The 24896-nt window shown below is 39.1% G+C and overlaps 1 protein-coding gene across 1 annotated transcript in view; it reads left to right on the top strand.

The window, feature by feature from the left end:
- XIRP2 (xin actin binding repeat containing 2) overlaps positions 1–17741 on the top strand; it is a 59041-nt gene extending 41300 nt beyond the window's left edge. The window contains exons 4-8 of the mRNA XM_089519817.1: positions 738–810; positions 1477–1610; positions 2863–12325; positions 15150–15283; positions 17653–17741. Of these exons, the coding sequence (XP_089375943.1) occupies positions 738–810; positions 1477–1610; positions 2863–12325; positions 15150–15244 (9765 nt within the window). The 3' untranslated portion in view covers positions 15245–15283; positions 17653–17741. The remainder of the gene's footprint in view (positions 1–737; positions 811–1476; positions 1611–2862; positions 12326–15149; positions 15284–17652) is intronic.
- Positions 17742–24896: the final 7155 nt, after the last annotated feature.

The raw sequence follows: 24896 nt of genomic DNA, 5'->3' as shown, positions 1-24896 counted from the left end.
GCCCATCCATGCCCATACAAACAACTGCTGAAATATTTCTCTGGTCTACATCATAAACCAAAGTGTACACAAGAAAAGAAAGTTGTACTGCTAAATTTTTAGTGCGGGATTTATGCAAACTATCCCATATTCAGCTGCTGGTGTTCTAAATCCTAAACACACTTGCTAGAATGTCAGTTCACATGGAAAACAGTGGGACTTACTTCTGACTACTAACTTTTTCAGTGGAACCTACTTTTCCAATTTCTGCTTACTCTAGGTAAGTGTGTGTGTTTTTATCATTTAATTCAGTCTTGACTGGGTCTATTTGTGAGTTTTTGGCAGTGGTACATTTCAGCTGCAGATCTCCTCGTTCACTGATAACAATAGACTCTGTAATGTAGCACTTCAGTGATAATCAAGTAACCCCCTTGATGTTTTGGACTGCACCTATTATTATTATTATTATTATTATTATTACTACTACTACTATTATTCCTCCTTCTCCTTCTCCTCCTCAATGGCCATAGATTCTGTAATTTGCAGTCCGACAAACTTCTGGAAGGCCACACAATCTCCCCACCTGGTAGCCAGCTTCAGCAAATAATCAGATAGAATCAAACTGTTCCCTTCATAAAGTTTGTTTCTTTGCACCCCAGGATCTCAGAAAACACAGGACAGATAGTGCAGATAGACAGATTCCTGGTGAACTGGTTGAATTTGTGCTGAAATATATATATATATGTATATTTATCCAGGTTTCTCATCAAGAGCAAGAATCCACTGAGATTAAGAAGACTTCTAATGTTACTCAGAGTACTGATAAACCAGGTAAGAATCTACTGGAAGACAAAGGGAAAAGATAACAGCGGTTCATAGAGAAAATTCTGTTGTATATGTGTACACAAAAGGTAGCATCCACCCAATATTCAGCACAGAGGTTCTACTGCTTTCAAATGGAGAGCTAAGCATGTAATAATTTGACCAGTGGCCATGCTATAGTTCAACAAAGGCTGCATCCACACTGCAGAAATAATCCAGTTTGATACTGCTTTAATTGCCATGGCTCCATCCTGTGCAATTTGGGATTGGTAGTTTGTGGGGGCACCAGAGCTCTCTGACAGAGAAGGTTAAACATCTCACAAAACTACACTTCCCAGAATTGCATAGCATTGAGCCATAGCAGCTAAAGCACTGTCAAACTACATTATTGCTGCAGTGCAGAGGCAGCCTGAATTGCATTGCTTGGTGGTGTTGGTAGTTCTTTGGATCCTAGCCTATATGGAGCCTCAAGCAAGGAAGGTGAGCCCCACCAAGTTGTCTCTAAGAACAGATAGCTCCACATGACTCAAGGAAGGAAGGAAGTCTAGCCATCTGCCACAGATGAAGCAAAGTGCCTCCAGGAAATCCATCAACAGTGACTAACAATTTTTTAAAAAAAATTAAATAAAAGTACCATCCTGAAATAACCATTTCAGCTTTCTTTTCATGTTACAGAGGTCAATGCTGCCATGAATGAGGAGATTCCAAAGATTTCTGCACAATCCTTAAAACAGCACTTTGAAAAAACAGCCCAAGGAAAGACATTTCTTTCTGGCCGAGAGAGTGGAACGCCTGCAAAGCAGATCAAGGTCAGTGATTTGGAAAAGAGAACCCTCTGTCTCTAAGCAATACTGAATTGCTATCATTTTTATTGTACAGCTAAAATTCCTTTATAAGCTGCAGTTGCTGTAGATCCAGATTAAGTATATCTTATCCATTCATTGTTTTAGATGATGCCTACAACTTGATTTTTAGTAAACAACTGATGTCTTTGGCAAAGGGCTGATTTATCCCCCAGTCCTTTGGAGCCATTTTAGTGGTAGCAGGTCAGTCTAGTACTATGGTTGCTACCAAGAAATCTTTTAAAGCAGTGGTTCCCAAACTCTGGTATTCCAGATGTTTTGGATTTCATCTCCCATAATTTCTGAAGGTTGGCCAAGCTGGCTGGAGCATCTGGGAGCTGAAGTCCAAAACACACAGAGGACCAAAGTTTGGGAACCACTGCTTTAAAGCATCTTCTGATCTCTTGAGGACCCAGTTGTTCTTCCGGCCAAGCCTCTGCTGCAAAGACATAATAAGGCTGGAGAGAGACTTTTTCTTTGACTGCAGACATTGCTTGGAGGCAGGATATCTCATGACAGGGCCAGGATTATGTTCCTGTATTTCTGTCTTCCAGTATACCTATTTGAGCATCATGCTAAAATTTAGATCATTTAAATGTGGCCTCATGAACCAATGCACCAGCATACTGATTCATAGCATTGAACTGTTGTCCAGTAAGCAACTGGTTAGACTATATGTTAAACTGCATATAACAGAAATAATCTGGGATATTATAACACCCCTAAACACATTCTTTAATGAACATCCACCTAAAGTACTGCACTTTTCTTTAAAGCATCCTTGCTTTTTTGTACTTGTTCAATTCTTTTTCCCTGGGTGTACGCTCTTTCTTCTGTACATTTTAGCTCTTATAGTGAGTGTAAAGCTATGACTGCAACACCTGTTAATATGAAATACAGGCAATATCCAGACGGTCTTGGAATGCAATGTAGGTCCACTGTCAGGCAGATAAATTAAATATTATAAATATAAATTAGCTAATTGCCAAAGCGAAAACTATAAATGAATTACCTCAGTTATCATTCAGAGACTGTGTTGAATCACCCTGTTGCGCCCTAGCATTATTTTGGGATAGATAAAAGAGGATCTGATTTCCCTTAAACTCCAACTGTTTAGTAGTGTGAAGGGTTGAATTGCACACATAGAATGGATACAACATTATGACCCTATTTTTTAAAATAAAATAAAATAAAATAAAACCAATTTTGTCTCCTAAAGATTGAAAAGGAGTGTCAAGAAATGGTCTGGCCTTCTTCAGCCGTTTCCTCTTCTGCTGAAGCTGTTTCTACAAGCAGACACCAGGAAGCGTACATGGTGAGGAAAACCGAGTACAGATCTGCTGCCTCAGCAGCAGCCTGCTACACCTCTCCTAAGTATGGAAGTACAGAGGAATTTCCTCCTCCACCATCTCCAGACTTACTACAGGCGCCATCTGAAATGACAGAGTTTTCCCAGTCCCCTGAACCCTCTCCCTCTCCATCAAAGCAACCCCTCCCCAAAGATTTGTATTCTAAGCAAAGAAACCTTTATGAATTGAAACGTTTATACAAGCATATTCATCCAGAATTGAGAAAGAATCTGGAAAAAGATTACTTCAATGACATTTCTGAGATAGTGTCGAGTAGCACTACTGAAACAGAAAGCTCGCTAGCAGGAGATGTACGTCAGGCTCGGTCCATCTTTGAAAATTCAGAAAGCAGCCCTCAAAAGTGCATGAGCCCAGAAAGGGAGTATTTGGAATGGGATGAAATTCTAAAAGGGGAGGTCCAGTCTATGAGGTGGATCTTTGAGAATCAGCCCCTGGATTCAATCAGAGATGAATCTCCTGATCCAAATGATGTTAAAAGCATCGCAGATCAAGAAATAATTGCAGGTGGAGACGTTAAGTATACTACTTGGATGTTTGAAACACAGCCCATAGATGCATTGGGTGCACATCCTTCAGAGGACCCAGAAAGTGCTGACAGAGTTCCTGAACTAGCTTGTGGAGATGTCCGCACGGCCACTTGGATGTTTGAAACTCAGGCATTAGACTCAATGAATAAAATTCACCATGAAAAAGAACAAGAATCTGATGAAACCTGTATCAAGGAGATCACTGGTGGAGATGTCAAAACAGTGAAGTACATGTTTGAAATGCAGCATCTGGATAGCCTGGGGCAGCTTTACTCGGTGGATGAAACTAAGTTGCTGCAGCTTAGATCAGAACTAAAGGAGATTAAAGGGGATGTGAAGAGAAGTATAAGACATTTTGAAACCCTACCAATGTATGTTATTAGAAACAATTTAGGCCAAATGCTAGAGATTAAAACTGTCCATAGGGAAGATCTGGAGAGAGGAGATGTCAGAACTGTACGCTGGATGTTTGAAACACAGCCTCTAGACATGATCAACAAAGAGTCCACGGAAATCAAAGTTGTCCGTGGAATCTCCATGGAGGAAAGCATCAAAGGTGAAGTGGGCAGGGCAAAATGGTTATTTGAAACCCAGCCTTTGGATACTATTAAAGAGGAATCTGAAGAAACGATTGTGGAAAAAGAAGCCATTCTAGGCACAGATGTCTGCAGAAAATGTTGGCTTTTTGAAACTCAGCCTCTTGATACCCTGAAAGAAAATGAAGATACCAATCCTTTGCAATCAGAAGAAATAATAGGAGGGGATGTAAATACCACTAAACACCTATTTGAAACATTGCCAATGGATATGCTAAAAGACAGCCCAGATGTTGGAAAGCTTCCAAAAATGGAGGCCACTGAGGAAGAGAAAGGGGATGTGAGGCATCAAAAATGGATTTTTGAGACTAAGCCTCTTGAACAGATTGGAGAGGAAAGAAAAGAATTTGTAAGAACTGTGCAACTGGAGGAAATTGACAAGGGAGATGTAAGCAGCTGTAGACATGTATTTGAAACATGCCATTTAAGGAAACAGGATGACTTGTATAAAATTCAAGTTGAAGGTGTAATGCAAGGTGCAGTCAAATTAAATAAAGCTGTTTTTGAAACAACTCCATTGTATGCAATTCAGGATAGACTTGGGAAATATCACAAAGTTAAAACAATTCGACAAGAGGAGATAATTAGGGGGGATGTCAGAAACTGCAGGTGGCTATTTGAAACCAGGCCCATTGATCAGTTTGATGAGAGTATTGAAAAAATTGAGATTATCAAAGGGATATCTTCACAAGAAGTACAGTCAGGTGATGTCAAAACAGCAAAGTGGCTGTTTGAAACTCAGCCTCTTGACTCCATCAAACATTTTACTCATGTCGAAGATGAAGAAAGTGAAACAGAGTCCAAGACAACAGAAGTTGTCAAGGGGGATGTGAAAACATGCAAGTGGCTATTTGAAACACAACCAATGGAAACTCTGTATGACAAAGAAACAGTAGTGTCTGATAGTGAAGAGATCCAGAAAGGGGATGTCAAAACTTGCACATGGCTTTTTGAAACCCAGCCACTCGATGCAATAGGGGAAGACTCAGAAACAGACATAAAACTGCACACAGTGGAGCAGGAGAACATTCAGGGCAGTGATGTCCGCACAGCATGCTTCGTTTTTGAAACAGAGAAGCTAGAAAACATACAAGGAGAAGAAGGCAAAGAAATCAAGCGGGTTGTAGAAATTGATATCCAGCCTGGAGATGTTTCTACCATGAGGTATAAATTTGAGAACCAGTCATTAGACTCCATAAATTCCAGTTCAGAAGAGGTTTTGAAGAAAATTAAAACCTTACAGCATGAAGACATACAGAAAGGGGATGTTTTGCGTTGTTGTTGGCTTTTTGAAAACCAGTCTCTGGATGAAATAACAGAGTATGAAGAAGACAGAACCTCAGTAAAAACTGTGACAGACATACAGGGTGGAAATGTGAGAAAAGGATGCTTTATCTTTGAGACTTTTTCTCTGGATCAGATTAAAGATGACTCTTCTGGAGATATAAACACCAATAAAACTGTTAGTGAAGATGAAATAACAAAAGGAGATGTGAAAAGCTACAGAATGCTCTTTGAGACCCAACCACTTTATGCAATTCAGGACAGAGAAGGGTATTATCATGAGGTGACTACTGTTAAAAAGGAAGAAGTCATTCATGGAGATGTACGTGGGACTCGCTGGCTGTTTGAAACAAAGCCTCTAGAATCAATAAACAAAACAGACAATGTATATGTTATAAAATCAGTCACCCAAGAAGATATTCAGAAAGGAGATGTTAGTTCAGTCAGATACAGATTTGAAACACAGCCATTAGACACCATTTCTGATGAGGAAAAAACAATTGTTCCCACAGTTGACAGTGTTCAGGGTGGTGATGTGAAAGCAAGCAAGAAATTATTTGAGTCTGAAGAAGCCCAAGAAAGCATATATGTAAGGACAGTGAGTGTCAGTGAAATACAGCATGGCAATGTTAAGACATCAACTTGGCTGTTTGAAACCCATACCATAGATGAGATCAGAGGAGAAGAATCAGAGTATAAAGATGTCAAGACAGTAACAAAGGAGGAGGTGCAAGAAGGTGATGTTCAGCATGCAGTGTGGCTTTTTGAAAACCAGCCGCTAGACTCCATTAAGGAAACTGATGAAAGCGATACAAAAATAGATAAAGAGGAAATTCCACAGGCAGACGTTAAAACCACAACATGGCTCTTTGAAACAACTCCTTTCCATGAATTCAATGAAAGTAAAGTTGAAAAGGAAGAAATCATTGGGAAAAGTGTGAAGGAAACTTTAAAGGAACTTTATTCTCACAAGGTCGTAGAAACACATGGAATTATCTTGGAGTCAGATGAAATTGGAGATGTCAGAATGGCAAAATATAAACTGATGAACCAGGAGGCTCCTGAAATACAAAAAGAAGAGGTTATTAAAGGAGACTTAGCCAACATCATGTTGAACTTGCTGTCCAAACCCAGCACTGTTGAAAGGGAAAGTAAAGTAAATGAAGATGAAAAGGGCAATGTGAATTTGACCAAACAGCAGTTGCTGAATAGATCAACAGATGTTCATATTGAAAAGGAAGAGGTGGTGAGAGGTGATATACAGCAAGCCATTAAAAACCTGTTTAGTAAGGATAGCTCTGTAAAACATGGAATTTTAATTCAGGAAAATGAGAGGGGTGACATTAACATGACAGTCTATTCTCTTTTTCACAAAAAGGATGATAATAACATTAAGCAAGATGAAATTATTGGTGGTGATGTAAAACGTACAATTCACAGCCTTCTCTCTTCTGCCATGAATAATGAAATATTAGAAAGACCTAAAATAGATGACTCTGAAAGGGGCAATGTTCAGTTTTTTACAACATGCATAGAGGCTGGAGCTCTGGATTATCTGAAACACCTCCTGACAGGGACAAATGAAACATTTTCAAGAAGGAATCAAGAAGATGAGGAGGAAGAAATAATTGGTGGTGATGTTGAAGGGACAAAGCTGTTACTTAAGAAAAAGAAGTCCAATATTCAACGGACAGTTAATGAAGCTGATATCATCCCTGGAGATGTATGTAATGCAGTTAAAATCTTTATGACTGAACCACAGACTACATCTTGTCATGTATGCAAAGAAGAAATTATAAAAGGCGATTTGAAGGCAGCTTTAAATTCCCTCAGCCAGGCCATAAATCAAACAACTGTTACAGAGAAGGAAGAAATTATAAAAGCTGACATCCTTGCAACTCTGAAGTCTCTTAAAGAATCAGCTCATCAGCTGAAAGAAACAGAAAAACCTGATGTCATTCCAGGTGATATTAAGCAGGCTATTGAATCTCTGGAGAGAGCAAGACACACAAAAAATGAAATCTTGAGAGAAGAGGTTGTTCAAGGTGACCTTGAGTCCACATTGAGGTCTTTAAAAGCAGCTCAGCAGTCTTTCAAGGAAGTAGCTAGAGAGGAAATAGACAGCAGAGAGAATCAGACAATGGAAGGGAGCTTTCTGGAAGGTTCAGCAGAAAGAAAAACACTACAGCACCAAGCAGCCACCCATAGAAATTTGAAACAGACCAACAAGAGTCTGTTTATGCCATCTCAACAGTTAGTCAAACATGAAATTAGTATAAATGACAGTTTACAAAATAATATAAACTCTCATAAGAAACATCATGCAGGGATGAAGTTTGAACAAGAGAGCATCCTCTCTGAAGGTACGAGAGCAATCCATCTGGATCAGAAAGAGAGCACCAAGGCACATCCAGCAGATAAGAAAAATGTGAAGGGCTTATCTAGTTCCCAATACAAAGTCATGGAAAAAGGAGATAAGTCTATAGGTAACGTCACAGAACATAACATTGGCAAAGGAGAAGCAAAGTGTCATACAGATCAATATATGATTGATCAATCTGCTTTTTATAGCAATGTTCAAAAGAAGGAAAGAATGGAAAAATCAGAGGCGAGCAGAATGATGAGGAAAGACACTTCATCCAGTTTTGTACAGTCCGCAAAACAAATGACTGGAAAGAAACATAATATATTTCATGAAAGTAAAGATGAGAAATGTTTTGACACAAACCATCAAGAGGAAACAAAAGAAAAATCAACACTGTCAACATGTGATCATAGCTCCAGTCACAGAGAAGCAGAGGAACTGGTCAACATGTCAACCTGCATGAGTTCCAAAGCAGCTGGCCATTTTCAGACACAAGAGATGCAACATGATAAAAAACAATCTCAGCATTCAAAGGAGGTTTGGAAAGAGAAGAAAAATAATGTTAAGGCAATCCAAGCTGAGGTTTCCATGGCATCAGAACAAAATATAAAATCTGATCAAAAAGTCAGAGCCACACAGGAAATGCACAGCCAATTTAAAGAAGCTGAAAGGAAACAAAAGTGTAATGTTATCCAGCAAAAGGAGAAATCCATGCTGAGGTTCAGGGGAAAGGCTAAAGTAGAAGCTGCACAGTCAGAGTTCAAGGTTATGGGGGGAAATCCAGTAAATCTGATTAAGAATCCTAAGGGCCTGGATAGGTCAGACATTGATTCTCCACCCCCGCCGCCACCTCCTCCTTCACCTCCGGTTTCAGTCACTTCCTCCGATGCTGAATTACCTCTGCCACCACCACCTCCTCCTCTAACTCATTTCATGATGGCTTCTGACAGGCAAAGTTTTCCTTCACCTCCACCACCCATAGGGCAGGGCAAAATGGAGGGTGAGCATTTTCCTCCTCCACCGCCCCCAGTAGAAGACAAAGATAAAAGTGAACTGGCTTGTGTTCCATCTCCCTCACCTCTTCCTCAACCCTCAACTGTTCCCCATCCCAAAGAAAAGAAAGATAATTTCCTCAAACATCTTGACAAAACATTACAAGCATCAATTCAACATCATGACAGTCTTAAAGGGAGCAGAGGCCCATACATCAGGCAACGCCAACAGATGAAACCGCAGAAAGATTTAGAAACAAGCCAGCCTAGAACACCTAGAAAAATACAGCCAAATGTTGTTCAGATAAACACACAAAATGATACTATGAAAATGGTGGAAGAAAAGACAGAAAGCACAATGATGATGAAGACTGTTAGCCATGAAAAGAAAGAGGAAGTCTGCGCAAAAGTTGAAGAGGTTATAAGGCCTTCGTCAGTTACAGAAGCAATCAAGCTGAAGACATTGCCAATGAAAAGAACAGTTGCATTTCCATTGGTTAGGTCTCCTTCTCTTCCATTAGAGACAACACAAACAAAACCTAAGCCTTACGTACGAAAATTTAAAACTCCTTTAATGATTGCAGAAGAACGATACAGACAGCAACGGGAAGAGATAGAGCAAAACCAAGCCAAAGATGTTTCTCTGACAGTTATGAGAAGAAACAGTGAAACCTGGGGAAGTTCTGTTCAGAAAGAGTCAGAAACATGTAATCCAGTCCTAAATCTAGAAGAACTGCATCAAACCCCTCTGCAAGGGATATTGTTCTCTGCCACATCAGAGATGCCCACTGAGCCTGAATGTCACAGCAAGGCCCAAGTGGGAAGGTCCCAAGCTGATGAACCACAGCCTATGCCAAAAGTAGCAGCAGCTGATCAGTCTCAAGACATTTTAAAAATTTCAGCAGAAGAGCACAGTAAAAAAACAACAGTGCATGATTTACAAAACCTTACTAAACAGAGTAAATCTTCCCAGAAGGTAGAGGCCCAGAGAGAACATACTATCCACAAGAGAGAGCAATACCAAAATGAGGAGCAATTGCATATGTCAAAAGCTAAAACAGTGTCCCCTACTTTCAAAGTCAAAACCATCAAGCTTCCACCTTTAGATCAAAGCTTACATGAAATCCACAAGGAGTCTGTGGTGCTCAAAAACCAAGAGGGAGCTAGTATTCATAAACAACAAATTCATGAAAAACAGAAAGAAAACATAAGCAGTTCTACAGTCAAAAAGCAGAAGACTGCAAAACCGAATAGTCTTGTGAATGTTGATGAGATGTGCCTGGAAAAGCCACTTTTAAAGTACACAGAAAGAAAGAAAGAAGTAAAGGACAAAGAATCCAGTGAAGTGAAACAGAGGTTAGTTCAAAGGCAGGAAAATGAGAAAGGTAAAATTAAACAAGAAAAACTCTCTTCAGTTATGGAAGGAAAGCAGAGTCGAGTAATTGTTTTCCCTAAAGAAGAAAAAGTAACAGTTCAACGAAATCAAGAAGAGGTTAGCAATAAATCAGAAAAAATGGTCAAGCAGAAGATAATTGATATACACCAAGATGCACAGATGTCTGAACAAGGGAAAACTCTTGTTTGGGAGAAAAACAAGCAAAATAAACTGTCCCAGGAAAGCTGTAGTCTAAACCAAAAGGAACGTGCTAGGGAAACAACAACCCATCAGAAAAAAGGCCTTCTGAAAACAACAGAGCCAATACAAGAGTTTACACCAAAAAAACCATTATCAACCAGTTTACCAAGAGGATTGCCACATAGCAATGAGAAGAGCCCAGTAGATATATTAGAGTTTTTGAGGAAACGTGAGGAGGTACAGCAGGTGTTATCTAGAGTGAAAGAGTTTGAAACAGAGCCAAATAAAAATGGGATCAAAATATTTCAGGCATTCATAAATGTTATACCAGACTGGCTGATAGAACAAGAAAAGAAAGAAAGCTTAACCTACATTGCACAACAGAATAATGTAGAAAAGATGAAAGAAGAATTATTGATTGTTAAGGAGCAAGCTGCCAAAATGCTTGAATCATGTGAAGATGCCATCCAGACAGCCATGATTTCCATGAAACCTCTGAAATCTAGAAAGGACTCTCTTCACATTGGTGGACCATCACAGAAACTAGCTAAAGACAGCATAGGCTTTACCATGAAAGGCTCACAGAAGACTAAAGAGACAATTGGAGACACAATGGCCCATCAAGAAATAAATCAGATAGTCAGTGCACAGAGATTTTCAGAAATCAGAACAGCTTCACCATCCCTACGGACACGAGCACCCTCACCGACATACATCACAATTGAATCCAGGCGTATTGAATCCCCTCTCAGGGAGGTCTTGTCTCCAGTCCAAAGGGAAAACACTCCAGTTCCACCATCACCTCCCCCCAGAAGTGCTACACCAACATCCAAGATACATCAACAGTCAGCCACTTGCCCCTCTCCCTCTCCTCCAAGAAGCCGTTCAGAGCAGCTTGCCAAGCTGAAAGACACAACAGTGAAATTGTCTCAAGGGGCAACACAAACTAGATCAGTAACCCCAATTCCTATCATAGAGAAAAGATCAGAGATTGTTAAATCTCCTGCAACACTCCGTCGGCAAATCAAGATTGACACACGTCAACCTGATGTTTTGTCTTCAAAAATGACCCCTGTAAATGAATCACATGTAACTGCTGGCACAGTGAAGAAAACTAAAGAAACCCACGAAGAATCTGAAACAAACAAAATGCACATCTCCCAAAAGAGAGGGAACATTCCAGAAGGCTCAGGGCCACAAGGACAAAATGTAGGCTCTGTTTGTTTTACTCAAAAGTTTGAGATTCCCAAGTCTGATCCCAAAGGGCTGGTGCATAGGTATGAAGCATCTGAACAGATGATTCACATAAGAAAGGAACCAGAGGTACCTGAAAAACTGGTAAATGAAAGTGAGGATAAAAAAGATATACTCGAAAAAATGTTTAATGATAAGCCAAAAACGGAGGTGCAATCCCAGAATAGGTATGTAGAAAATGGTATAATCAGTGGCCAAATTAAGGAAGAAAGGCATAGGTTTAGCAAGAGTGGATTTGGCCACACTTCTCAGGAGCCTGAAAAGCAAAAAGAACATTTCCAGAAGTCTCCAAGCAAGCGACAAAGAGAACCCAAGGAAAATAAAACCTACAAGCAAAAGCAATGTGTTGTTAAAGAGCATTCATTTGAACCCACAGTGTGTTTTGACACAAAGTCATGCAATGAATGTTCTTCCAGCATGGACTCATTTGAGAACATGATAGTTGAATCAAGAACCTCCACTTCCACTTCACGAGGCACAGATGGGATGCAGTCAGGCAGCTTTGGCTTCAAGCGTGCGCCTCCAACATATGAAGATGTAATCTCAGGGCACATCTTGGATATTTCTGCTGGTGATTCACCAGATGAGCTGCTAAGGAATTTTCAGAAGACTTGGCAAGAGAGCGAGCGAGTATTTAAAAGCCTTGGCTACACCATGTCAGAAGCCGCTGAAGCAGAAGTGAGAAGCAGCTTCCATGAGGAAGCAGAGTTTATTAGTGGTAAATAAGCATGCAAGATGTGAAGGAAGTTTTTAACAGCATTAAAGGAATGGAACCATGGCGACATTTTTTTTGGCACAACTAATATGTAACTAGAAGGGTGAACATAACTCCAGCTAACATTTTTCCACTTGTATTTTCTTCTCTTTCCTTTCTTTCTCACTGTCAAGAACCTTTTGTCTCACTCCAAAAGCATGTACCTTTGCTGATTGTGCTGATTGTGACTAACCAATACTGACAGTTTTAGGTTTACTTAGTATGCTCTTTGAATGCTGATAGTGAAAATATTTTCCTAAGCACTATACACAAACACACATACACACACACACACCCCTTACAAAATGCATTTTATGGTTCTTTTCTTCAGTTTAAAAACATGTAACAGATTCTGCGTTTGAGGAATGGAATTGAATGAAGTTCTTTGGCTTTGCATGGCAAATACAGTGGGATCTTGTATTTCTCCCTTTCATTTTAAAGAGAATAGTGTAAGTTTCCTTCTTAGCAAAGTATGTCTATAGCAGATACCTTAGTGTGACTTCATTCTGTTTTGTTCATGAGGGTGGAGATCAATAGCTTTCAAAGGAGATGTATAGTTCCACTCTTCAACATGTGATAGGAAAATTTCACTATGTATAGTGGGACTCAGAAAACAAGTGACAAAGAAAGACAACAATATAAAGCTTTACATGAATTTGTCATTCTACTAAATAAATATATTTATGCAAATATTATTTTTCCAAAACAAAGCATGCTCAATGATATTTGTTCCAAGAACTGATGAAAACAGTGTTATTGAATATACAGAAATATTTAAGAGCATAGGAGGAGTCATGCTGGATTAGACTAAGGACCTATAGGAACATAGGAGGAATCCCACAGCAAGGCAGTATGTTGAGGCTCTGGAAGCCTGGAGTGATATAGAAAAGTAGCAGCAAATTGAGATTCTGGGGTTGTGATGGAAGAAATGCTTAAGCAGAAAGAAGAAATGGTGGCTAAAACTATATACCTCTCTTTGATCTCTTCTGATACATACAGCCTTATCACATTACAAAACAAACCCAACAAGCAGCACCAGAGAAGCGTCTTTCAGACTGCTTCTCTGAATGATGTGGAAGCAATTATTTTCACTTTTGGTCCATAGCTAGGCTGGGGCAACTGAGACACCACCCTGGGGCACCCAGCCAAAGGGGGCCCCAAACAGCAGTGTGCTAAGATGGTGCCCACAGTACACAGTAGGAAGTGTGTGAACGCTCCACCCTACCAAGCCCTACTTTCTGCCCCAGGGCCCATAAAAACCTAGCTACGGGCCTGCATAAAAGCACAGGAGAGGGTTGTAAAAGCATCTCTTTTGCCAAATGGATTTTTCCAGCATGACAAGAGGGATGCTTTTCCTATCCTCTTTCATGCTTTTACAATCTGAAGAGGGTGGATGTTATGCAGAGAAGCAAACCCAAAAATGCTTCTCTGCCACTGCTTGTCAGGTTTGTTTTGTAATGTGATAAGGCTCTAGGTCATGTAAACCTATTATTATTGAGAGGAAGATCTGATATATGTTTCTTAGCTGCCTTTCAGATGTTTACAGTTCTGACCACCATTTTCCAAATGGACCTACAGTGGCCTTGATCTTGTTGCTGCACTTCACCAACACAACTACATGGCACAAGTGGCAGTGGTGGTGGTGCAATGGCAGGAAGAAAAGGGCTATGGAAACTTACCCTCCAGCCTTTCACAGATGAAAACAGGGACATATGTGGCCAAGCAATATCAGTGTGTGGTCAAGATGGCAAAAGGTATTAATGAAGAAAGACAGACAAGCTAGAAGAGGCTGCAGCAGTTGCACTTTCCCTGTTTTTCCTGGACAACCCTTCAAAAAGAGCACTATGATAGAATAACAGACTGTTATGCTGGCATAATGCACCAAGAGGATTCAGCTAATATATTTGATATTCAATAAATATTAAATTTACTAAATATTAACAAATATTAATAAACAGTAACTTACTCTAGTTAGAATAATGGTGTCCCTAATACGAACCTGCATGATCTGACATGATTTAATGTCTGTATGCCACATGGGTGTGCTCAAAGTGGCTCACAAGCAAAAACCAAGCATCAAAAATATATGTATAGCATTCAAACAAAATATCAGCCTCAAAAATACACCATATAAATAATGCACACATATAAATGAATATAATAATAGCAATAATTCAAAAGTAATTTATCAAAAGTAAAACAAAACAAATCGAAAAAACAAGCAAACAGGATTTTAGTCCTAGACTTTGCTAATGTAATAACCATCAGAACTATGGCCTAGATCCAATGAGACACCAGGGGAGTGAAAAACTCCACACCCATAGCTTTGCTGGATTTAACAATTGTGCAAGCAAGTAGTGCAAGAGACAGGATACAACAGAAATCTATGCTGGATCCCTCCATTGCCTTAATTCTAGAAACACATGTACTCTAGTGCAATGGGCCTTGCAATAGTACAACTGGATTCAGGCCATAATAGCTACAACATAAAATATTATGAATAATCTAAATTCAAAGATACTAAATATAATATATTTATACAAAATATAAAGTGTGAATATAAAGCAGAGTCTGTGTCTTCAAGGAATATATAAAGGGCTATTCTCCCCAAATGAAAGCACAGTTTTCAATATAACCTGACTTTGATTTGGCCATTTAAATGGGAGGCTTAGGCATTAATTATTTGTGAGCCAACACTTTTAGCTTTTCTAGTGGTGATGCACATAGTTTAAAATAGGGGAATGAATAACAACACATAGCACTGACACTCTGTCTCATTTATTTCTAGAAACTGCAACTTCAGGGAAAGGAAACATGCCTACTTTGTCAAAAGAGGGTTTATCCAATGGAGTGCCTGCTTGCCGACAAGCAGACTTTTCATAAATCATGTTTCCGATGTCACCACTGTGGCAGTAAATTAAGGTAAGATGAAGTGAACAATTAAAACTTGACATGCAAATACTGTCATAGCCAGCATCTATTTTCATATGGGTGATACCCAAGATACTGGATCAAAAAAGCAGAAGATCTGATTTTCCTGTCAAAGAAATGATCACTTGGCAGATGCCTTTCACTGTGAAATAAGTCTCATTGGATACAGTTCACATTCCCAAGGAAATGTGTATTAAACTGCAGCTGGAAACACTTTGTCTCTAAATATCTCCATCTTGAAGAGAAAGACATTGATTCTCCATATTTTACATTTTTGTCATTCCTTAGATGAAAACAATGATATTAATCTTCTATCTAGAATCAAAATGGCAAAAAGTATTGAGTTCATCTATCCCTTGAAAGTTATTTGCCATTATTTGGTTTGCAAAATGATAAGAACACAGCTAAATGTGCCCTTTATTTTCAGTCAAGTAACAGGAATCCTTATAGTTGAACAGTGAAAGAAATTTCATATATGCAATACATATTAAAGAAGGGAAGAATTGAGGGAGAGAGATACTATCTTGACTGGGGGAAGAAAGAAGGGAGAGAAACTTCAGTTATATATGTTGGGCATCTCTTATCCAAAAATCCAAAATCTGAAGTGCTCGAAAGTTCAACACTTTTTTCATGAGTGGCTGAGCTAGTTACACTTTTGCTTTCTGATGTTTCAATGTAGCACAAACTTATTAAAAATATTGTATAAAAATCCCTGCAGTCAGTGGATTGCTAATTAAATAGACACACATATCCTCCCACATATCCTCCCACCTATGAGGCCTTGTCATTCAACAACAGACCAACACACAGATTAACATGTAAATCATTTCCTCCTAACCAAGGCGCATGCTTGCCGCGCACACATACACACACACACTTCCATGCCACCGCCCTCTGAATAAAGATGCCAGCCACAGATGCAGGTGAAACGTCAGGAATAAATCTTCCAGAATGTGGCCATATAGCCTGGAAAACCCGCAGAAAACTATGGACACTGGCCGTGAAAGCCTTTGACTTCACATTGTATAAAATTACCTTCAGGCCACATGTCCAAGGTGCATATGAAACATAAATGAATTTTGTGTTTAGATGTTGGTCCCATCTCCAAGATATCTCATTATATCTGCAAATATACCAAAATTTGTAGAGCGAAAAAACACTTCTGATCCCAAACATTTTGGATACGGGATACTCAACTTGTATTTCCACCCTGACTCTTATTCCTGTCCAATCTATTATCTTCTGCTATAAGCTACATACAGTGGCATACTTTCCACACATCAAGGGGATACACTATTATGTTTTTGTCTGTTTCTTTTACTTTGCTTCACTTAGGTGTTTCACTATGCTATGTCCACATCAATTAGTGTAGCAAACTTTGTGGTTAGGGAAAGGGACAATCCTGACTACATAAATCAATAAACAAAATAAACTTTTTAGCTTGCACTAAAGCTCATTTTAATTTAGTGTCTCCTGCATGGTTGCTTTAATAATTTGTAAAATGTAGTGTTTTAGCACTAATTAAAATATCAGCTATCATCACTATCACCGCCACCATCACTAACACGGCCACCACATAATGTTTGGCTTTAAAAAAAAACTTCTTGTAAAGCCCCCTCAGGTCCCACTTCTTCCTTCAGTGAATCTATTTAAATCTGGATCCAAGCCAATATTATAGCATCTGCTTGTCAGTATACATTAAATAAAGCATATTTATTAATTCTTTTCTAAAGTGATAGGAGTTCAGGTACAGTAGTAGTATTTACAGTTACTGTTAATTATAGGTACTCAAAATGGAAAGGGAGGATATTTTTAAAATGGCTTTATTTGTGATTAATATTAAGTGTGACTGTGCAAATGAATGTTTACATAGGCAAATGAAGAATTATAGTGGAAACTGAAGAGGTCATGCATGCTAATAAAACTGCACCAGTGAGGAAGATGGGAGTGAGACTACACTGTAGATGTGAAGCCTATAGGTTCATCTGCTCAGTGTTCATTGTAAATGTCAAAGCCAAGCCTCCTTAAAAACATGGCAAAGTAGTGATGAAGAAAGGAAGTCAGAACTAGCATGTGAAAATGTCTGGCTTAAACATCTAATGTAAAGCCACCTCAGGTCTCTCTTCTTTCTTCAGTGAGCTTATTCTAAATCTGGAGCCAGCCCAATATTATTTAATCTACTTGGCATTATACATTAAATGGAAAATATTTATTTATTTATTTTCTAAAGTGACAGAAGTCAAAGCTGTATTTACAGACACTGTTATTTATAGGTACTTAAAATGTCAACTAAAATTGGATATTCCTGAAGTATTTGTGATTGATGCATGCCGTAAAATATTTTCTCTTTGATTTGACAGCTTGGGAAATTATGCTTCTCTCCATGGTAAAATATACTGTAAACCCCACTTTAAGCAACTTTTCAAATCCAAAGGAAATTATGATGAAGGCTTTGGACACAAGCAACATAAAGAATTATGGATTTCCAAAGATCAAAAAGGCCACATTGGTTCTGTTCGTGCTAAACAAGTCAGTCCACCCCTACCAAAGATGGATAAAGCAAGTGATCAGATTTTGCTGTCTGCCAGTCAGCAAGTTGCTTGTGAAACTCCAGGTGATAGTTTAAAACAGATCACAGAGAAGGGCAAATTAAACATTACATGGCCTCCTTCTATGGAAACACCCAAAAGAACATTTTCTATAGAGGAAGAGGTTAAAGTGAATAAACCAAAGTGGCCCCCAGACTGTTCTGAAAAAGAAGCCATTACCAGGACTTGTACAAATCCATCCATGGGTGAGAGAAACCAGCATCAGTTAACAAATGGTGACAGCCTTTGGGACACTGAAGACAGGAAGAAAGATGCAAGGATTGAGTCACAACCAAGTGACCTCTCCTCTATCACTCCTGCATCTAAAGGAAAGGAACCTACAAATATCAGCACCACAAAGACATCTGATGCAGGTAAAAAAGAGGAAAACAAAATGGTGCAAGGGAAAATGAATGAAGCGGAAAATTCAGCAAAGGACAAACAAAATGGAAAGAATGGGAAAGAATGTGATAGCGAGGCTGAGCAGGGTGCAGAGAAAGAAAAAGGTAGAAAAATGAGTAAGGATGATGTCACAGAAGTTATACCTGTTACCAACACTGATGATGAAACTATACTGGAGAACAATAAAGACACCACTTTGAACAACAATAACAGCAACAACAACAATAACAACAGTAACAATTATTATATAACTGCTGCTTTTTCACATCAGACCACTTCTGGACAAGAAGCAGCTATTGATGACATGCGCTATCCATTACCAGAGTTGAACCATGCAAAAATCACTGTCTGTAAACATGCATTTGAAAGGGCTACACATCAGTTCAGAATTGTTCAGTATAACTGAATCTGAACTGGGCTGTCCTAAAGAGATTTTAAATCTTGTTGGTGTTTACAAAAAAATATTAAAAGAAATTGGCATCATTAACTCAGATAATTTTACTGGATATAACAATAAGGATGACAGCTGTCAAAAACTATGGACTACCAATATTGTCATTTTAAAGGAAATTGCTAATACCACATTTCCTTTTGACAGTGAATTACTAGGCAATCAGGAAGCAACTAAGCAAGTCAAAAAGTTAAATATTATTTCCTCCAATAATCTGAAAGCTTGTTTTACCTAGAAATGATGGTGTTGCTCTATTTGGCTCTATAAGCAAAGCAAAAAAAATGTTTACAGTCCATAGTAAAAAGACTGTATTAATATACTAATATCTGTCAAGAAGATGAAATAATGGAAACATTTCATGAGGATATATATGCAAGCTTAGGTTTATTCATCTTAAACTATAGAGCCATTCTATCATCTGAAGAAGTTCAAGTCAAGATGGAGCAGCCAACTGTAGAAGAGCAAAGTAAAAGTAACAGACATTATGATGAAAATAATAAATGACCAATCTAGCTTTCTAATTTACTTGGAGCAATGTGGTTAAAAGTTTATAAATCTATAATTTGTGGAATTGATCTTTTAATTCAATTACTTATCTGATGATTTTATTTTATTTTATTTTTTGTAAGAACCCTGTGTTTGCACCAGAAACCTTTATTTCAGCTAGGAACGATCAATTATTCAACTGCAGTTTGTTCAAAGTATACTGGAATCCATATATATCTAGGAACTGAGGATGGCTTCATTGATTAAGAACATAACCTGTACCTTTACTTGTCATTATATTTATCAAGGGCTATTTCAAACATGCATGTAGATCTCCTGTTTACTCAATACTTAACTCACCACTAAAGGTATGAACTGAAAAGTTATTTGTGTGAAGTAATACTGAGTGTCTCTGGAAGCTCTGTCTTTGGTTTTAGATCTGTGATGGGTCCATTCACACATTTAAGTCATCACTAAGTATTGCAATGAAGTGATGAATGTGTATGAGTGAATCCACCTCTTGAAAACTGGCTACAGTGCACTGTTTCAGTGATGTTCTTTTTTCTGTTGTAATGAACTTAAGGATTATGCACCTGGTGTGCTCTAAGAGGAAGACAAATATTTCTAAAGTTATTTTTTCACCAACTGTTTTACTGTAAATGAGCTGTTTTTCCATGAGATAGTACATGTGCAAGGTTTTTGAGCTTATAGAAATAGCATTCTTTCCTTCTTGTGTTTTTCTAATGAAATATTTGAAAAGTAGTACTTGGCTGAAATAAATGATCACAATGCATGAGCAGTTGCCCCAGCATTTGTGTATTATCCTCCTAATTTTTGGTCTTTCGGAAGCATGATGCACCTTAGTTTAAAAGGAATTCTGGTATACACAAAGGGTATATACAAAATGCAATGGAAGACCTACATGTGTCACATGGCTGCATTTCTGTAGCTGTCTCTTCCCCAAAACCTGCCTTGTAAGCATCCCTCTTCATTCACCCTTCATATTTTTGGAGTACAAGAGATCAACAGGGGTATGTCCAGCTATTTTCATGTAGCTGTACTGTGACAAGCACCTGGAGGGTTCTCCGAGAATCCTCAGAAGATCCCTGCATATTCAGGGATATGTAAATAGCTGGACACATTCCTGTTTATTCCCCCCTCCCACTTCACACTGTCCAGCAACATAGAAATGGATGTCCTGGAGAAGCTGTACTGCTTATAAGATGGGTTTGGGAGGGATTTTGGTCATTGCATAGTCAGATCAGAATTCCAACATTCACAACAACCAAAAAAGTGAGTTGTGATGGCGTAAGTTCAATTTATGCCATTATAATTCTCCAACAGGATGCCCATCACAGTTTTATTTGAAAGCCAGATATAAAGAACATGATCCACCCAAAGTTAAGCATTCTGCATTGAGATACTCTGAATGCCTTCTTGTTCCCTCATAAATGTTAAAGAGTTCAGTGATGCATACTTTGAAATAAGTTCACATGGGATTGCAGGCTCAGACTGAATCCTACACATGCCATCTCAGAGGTTAAGACCCACTGTGTGGTGTGGGGCTTACTCTTAGTTAAGCTGCTACAAGACTACAACATGAGAATACCATTCAATGTGGGATAACAAAGCTGCATTTCTCCAGCTGAAATCAGTGGGAAATAAACTTGCCTAAGTGTGGGAGGAGTGTTTTCAAGGTATGTAATGTTTTAAAGGAGAAAGTCTGAAGAGATAATGCAGTTAAAATAGATCCACAGAAGTGGTAAGCTGCGGGGAGCTAATGTTAATGTACCAAAATATTCCATCCATGCTCTGGTCCAGTTTTAGAATCTGGACATAATTAGTTACCTTTTATGTACTGAATAGCAGTGGTTTCCTAGGTTAATGTTAGTTGAACTTGCATGAAAGTACTTTACTGGGCAGCTGACAATGCCTAATAAAAAAGCACTTTACAAAATGCAGTTTCCGTGGGGTTTTTTTGCAGTTTTTTTAAAGTTTGATGTTCTTTTTTAAAAGGTTGTCAAAAGCAAATTATTCTAACAGTTTCAGCCTAGTAGGTTTACTGCACAGCAAATATAAAAAATAATCATCAGAGACTGAAAGCATACTGTAGCCTAATATTCAAACTCATTATTTTCTTGAAACACTGGTCCTTAACTGAAGTTATATACACTCACAGACAGACACACATGGGGAGGGGAGAACATAAGAAAGAGCTTTCTGGTTCATATGAAAGGCCTGTCTAGCACAATATTTTGCTTCCCACTGTGGTCAAGCAGAGGCCTCAGAGGAGCCCATAAAGAGGTCTGGTGCACAAGAGATCATCCCACCTAAAGATTGATCTAGCAACAGGATCAACATTCTACCAAAACTGATTTTTATTTGGTGGCATATTGCCTGAACAAGGAGATTGCATTCAGTTCTCAAGTTAGCAGCAGCTAGCAGAAATTCTCTAGTCTTGTTTTCAAGCCATGGAAGACAACAACATTGACTACTGTGAGAGTGAATTTCATACATCAACTATATATGTTAGCATTTTTTGGATGTACTGTCTTGTATCTGCCATAGACTAACTGCTGTGCAAATGAGTCCTGTAAGATGACCTTGACGTCTAATATTGTGTGAGATAACAAAATAGCGCATAGGTACAATCCAGTGTGGTATAGTGGTTTGAGTGTTGGACTATGGAGACCAGGGTCCAATTCCCAGCTTGGCCATGTAAAATCCCACGGGGTGATCTTGGGCAAGTCACATGCTCTCAGCCTCAAGGGAAGATAATGGCAAACCCCCTCTGAATAAATCTTGCCAAGAAAACCCATGACAGGTTCTTCTTAGGATTACCATAAGTCACAAATGACTTGAAGGCGCACAACACACACAGATTAAAAGGACATCCACATTCTCTGTGTCATATATAATGAGGAGAAATGTACACCCTGAATAGAATGTATTCAGTAATTTAATTACTACGGTCTAGATACATAGATGCATGTATGGTACATCTACGCCCCAAAACACACACAAACAGAGGTGCTATTGACCAGTCATTTGGAAAGCTGAAGAGTAGGCTGGATTTATTCTGTGTCCCCTCTTTCTCAGCACTGTGAATTGGGGGTATTAGCTTTCTGTCAGGGGCTAAACACGTACATCAACACGTGCTGGGTGGAATATGTAAAATCTTCATTCAGAAACATGCTTCCTTATCTTTCTAGAGTTGTGCACTTAGAGGAACCATACAGAGACATGTGCTCTCCCAGGATCAGGACAAAAATTTAGATGGAACAAAACATTAAACAAGACATGGGAGTTTGATACCGCATTTGAACAATCATTTCCAATCTGTCACATAAGCTATAGGTGTTGATCTCTAAGCTTCCTGCAGTGGTTACTTGGGAAATAAGAGTAAAAGAAATCAAGGCAGTAAGTTACTACCATGCTTGAAGACAAGGAGAGCAGGTGGGAATGGAATACAGAAGGACCAAAATTGTTCCTGTTAAAACTGACCGTTGTAGGTAATCCTAACATTCTTCCTTGTTTGTTACATTCATTTAAAAAAAAAAAGAATGCTATACTGCAGTGGCATCACTGCAGAGGTGCAGGGGCTGTGGGCCACACCAAGTGACACCTCAAAAGGGGGTTGACACCTGGTTGGGCCCTCCTACCACTATGGGGTGAGTGCACGCCTCTTGGCTTTGCCATGGCGGTGGCTTCCTGCTCAGGAGGAGGCCACAGCAACAAGCAAAGGAAAGGGGTGAGCATGCCCTTTTTGGCCCACTGCACCCCACCTGGCAGCCCTCAACAGCACCCCCTTCATACCAGGTGACACCAGGCAAAGGGATGCCACTGCTACACTGATTCCTTTTAGCAAGTATTGTTCTACTATGGATAATCAAATACTGCATTCCTTATCCCATCCTACTACACTCCACTCTGTATCGATCTTTAGATATTCTGAAATATATAGGTCTATGCTTATTCTTCTTTCTTTATCCCATACAGACTGGGAAATGAACAGTTGACTGTATCCCATATTTTCTGTCTAATGAGCTTTGGTTTGATCTGACCCAACAACTCTGCTTCAGTTCAGAGGAGGACTCAGGAAGCTAACAGGCATAGCTTGTGAATATCCTAGTTGCAAAGGGCTGTTTGCGCATGATATGAGAAAAATAAACTGGAACTTGAGCTTTTGCCCAACAGCTTGAACTGTAAATAATTAGAGGCAAAATAAGGTTGTAAACTCAATGAGCTGTCTGTTAAAAGGGAGTCAGAGAAATGATCCTCTGAACATGTGGGAACTGGAACCACTTCTAAACAGAAAATGAAACAAGGCTGTGAAAACCCCAGCTAGACAGAAACATGTCTGGGTGGTGACAATCATTTTCCACATCAAAATAGTTACACTGAAGTCAGAGCAGACAGGTTAAATATCCTACAGAAGTCTTATGACATTGCCACATGCATTTTCTCTGCATGTGTAGGGCAATGGGGACTAATCTGTGGCTAGTTTGTCTGTCTTTAGGACAATCCCATACAAGTCTCCTTAAAAACTGTTCTTACTGAGTTCAATGAGGCTGGCTTCCAGGTAAATACATATACCAGGAGTGGGCAAAGTATGGTGCTGGGACTGTTGGTGGTTCTTGACCTTCCAATTTCCCTAGATGACACTTTTCTGGCCAAAAAAGGAAGAGAGATGACTTGCTTTTGAAATCTTCCAGGAATGGTGATTCACCTTTTAAACAGATTTCAACACCAGCCTCATATCTCAAAAGTAAAATTAGACTGCTGGACATTTCTGATTTTTTTTCCAGTTTTGGAGGGCATTTTTCATAGTTCATGTGAAAAGTCTCTGAGGCAGAAAATTGGCCCCTGGACCTAAAGCAGCACCTAACCCATAACTTATAGTATTTGAGTGTTAGAAGGGAGGAGATGGCTTCATCCCAAGGTATTTTGTTGCTTGAAGCAGAACCTAGTTGCCTCCTCAGCACTTTAAAAAGTATTATGTCAGGTTGAATTGCCATGCTACCATACAGACATCAGTTCTTGCCTTCGTCTCTTCCTCCATGGTTCCACCAACACACATCATTTTTAGGCTGGAGTTCTGGCTTAACTGGCATCTCATGCAGGTTCAGTTTAGCTCTCACTATGAGCTGGTTTTTCTTGGGCCCTAAAAAGTGGAGAATCTCGGGGGGGGGGGGGGTTGCTATTTTTTCAGATAATCAGCTTCCAAGTGAGGAAGGCAATGGAAGATAGGTTACCCTAAGTTATGGGTTAGGTGCTGCTTTAGGTCCAGGGGCCAATTTTCTGCCTCAGAGACTGCCCCATGCTTTCTCTGACAAACATTTATTTTATTCAGTTTTTAAACACCTAAATAGAGCTAAAGAGGTAGTGAAATGGCTTGTCTGCACCTTCATTGGAGCAGTTTAAACCTGATTGCCTTGGATGCAAAAAGGAGCCATATAAAGCCTCTTGCCGTTCTTCCACCAGGTTCCTATGAGGCAATGGTGCACTGAAAAAGGTTTTCAGATTAGCTTGTAGTACAAACAGTAGTGTGATAGTGATATGTGTAAATTAACAGCACAAGGACTAAATGTGGCGACCCCCATATTTTCACATGTGTGATATTTCTTTCTTTTAAAAAATAATTCTGCAGGCATAGGGAGAGAATTATGTATGGCCC

Source organism: Sceloporus occidentalis, unplaced genomic scaffold (assembly GCF_023333645.1).
Source record: "Sceloporus occidentalis isolate IW3139 unplaced genomic scaffold, rSceOcc1.0.p SCAF_4, whole genome shotgun sequence".
In the NCBI taxonomy this organism is placed as follows: domain Eukaryota; kingdom Metazoa; phylum Chordata; class Lepidosauria; order Squamata; family Phrynosomatidae; genus Sceloporus; species Sceloporus occidentalis.
Note: the sequence above shows the minus strand (reverse complement) of the source record. Positions and strands in the feature narration are given on the sequence as shown.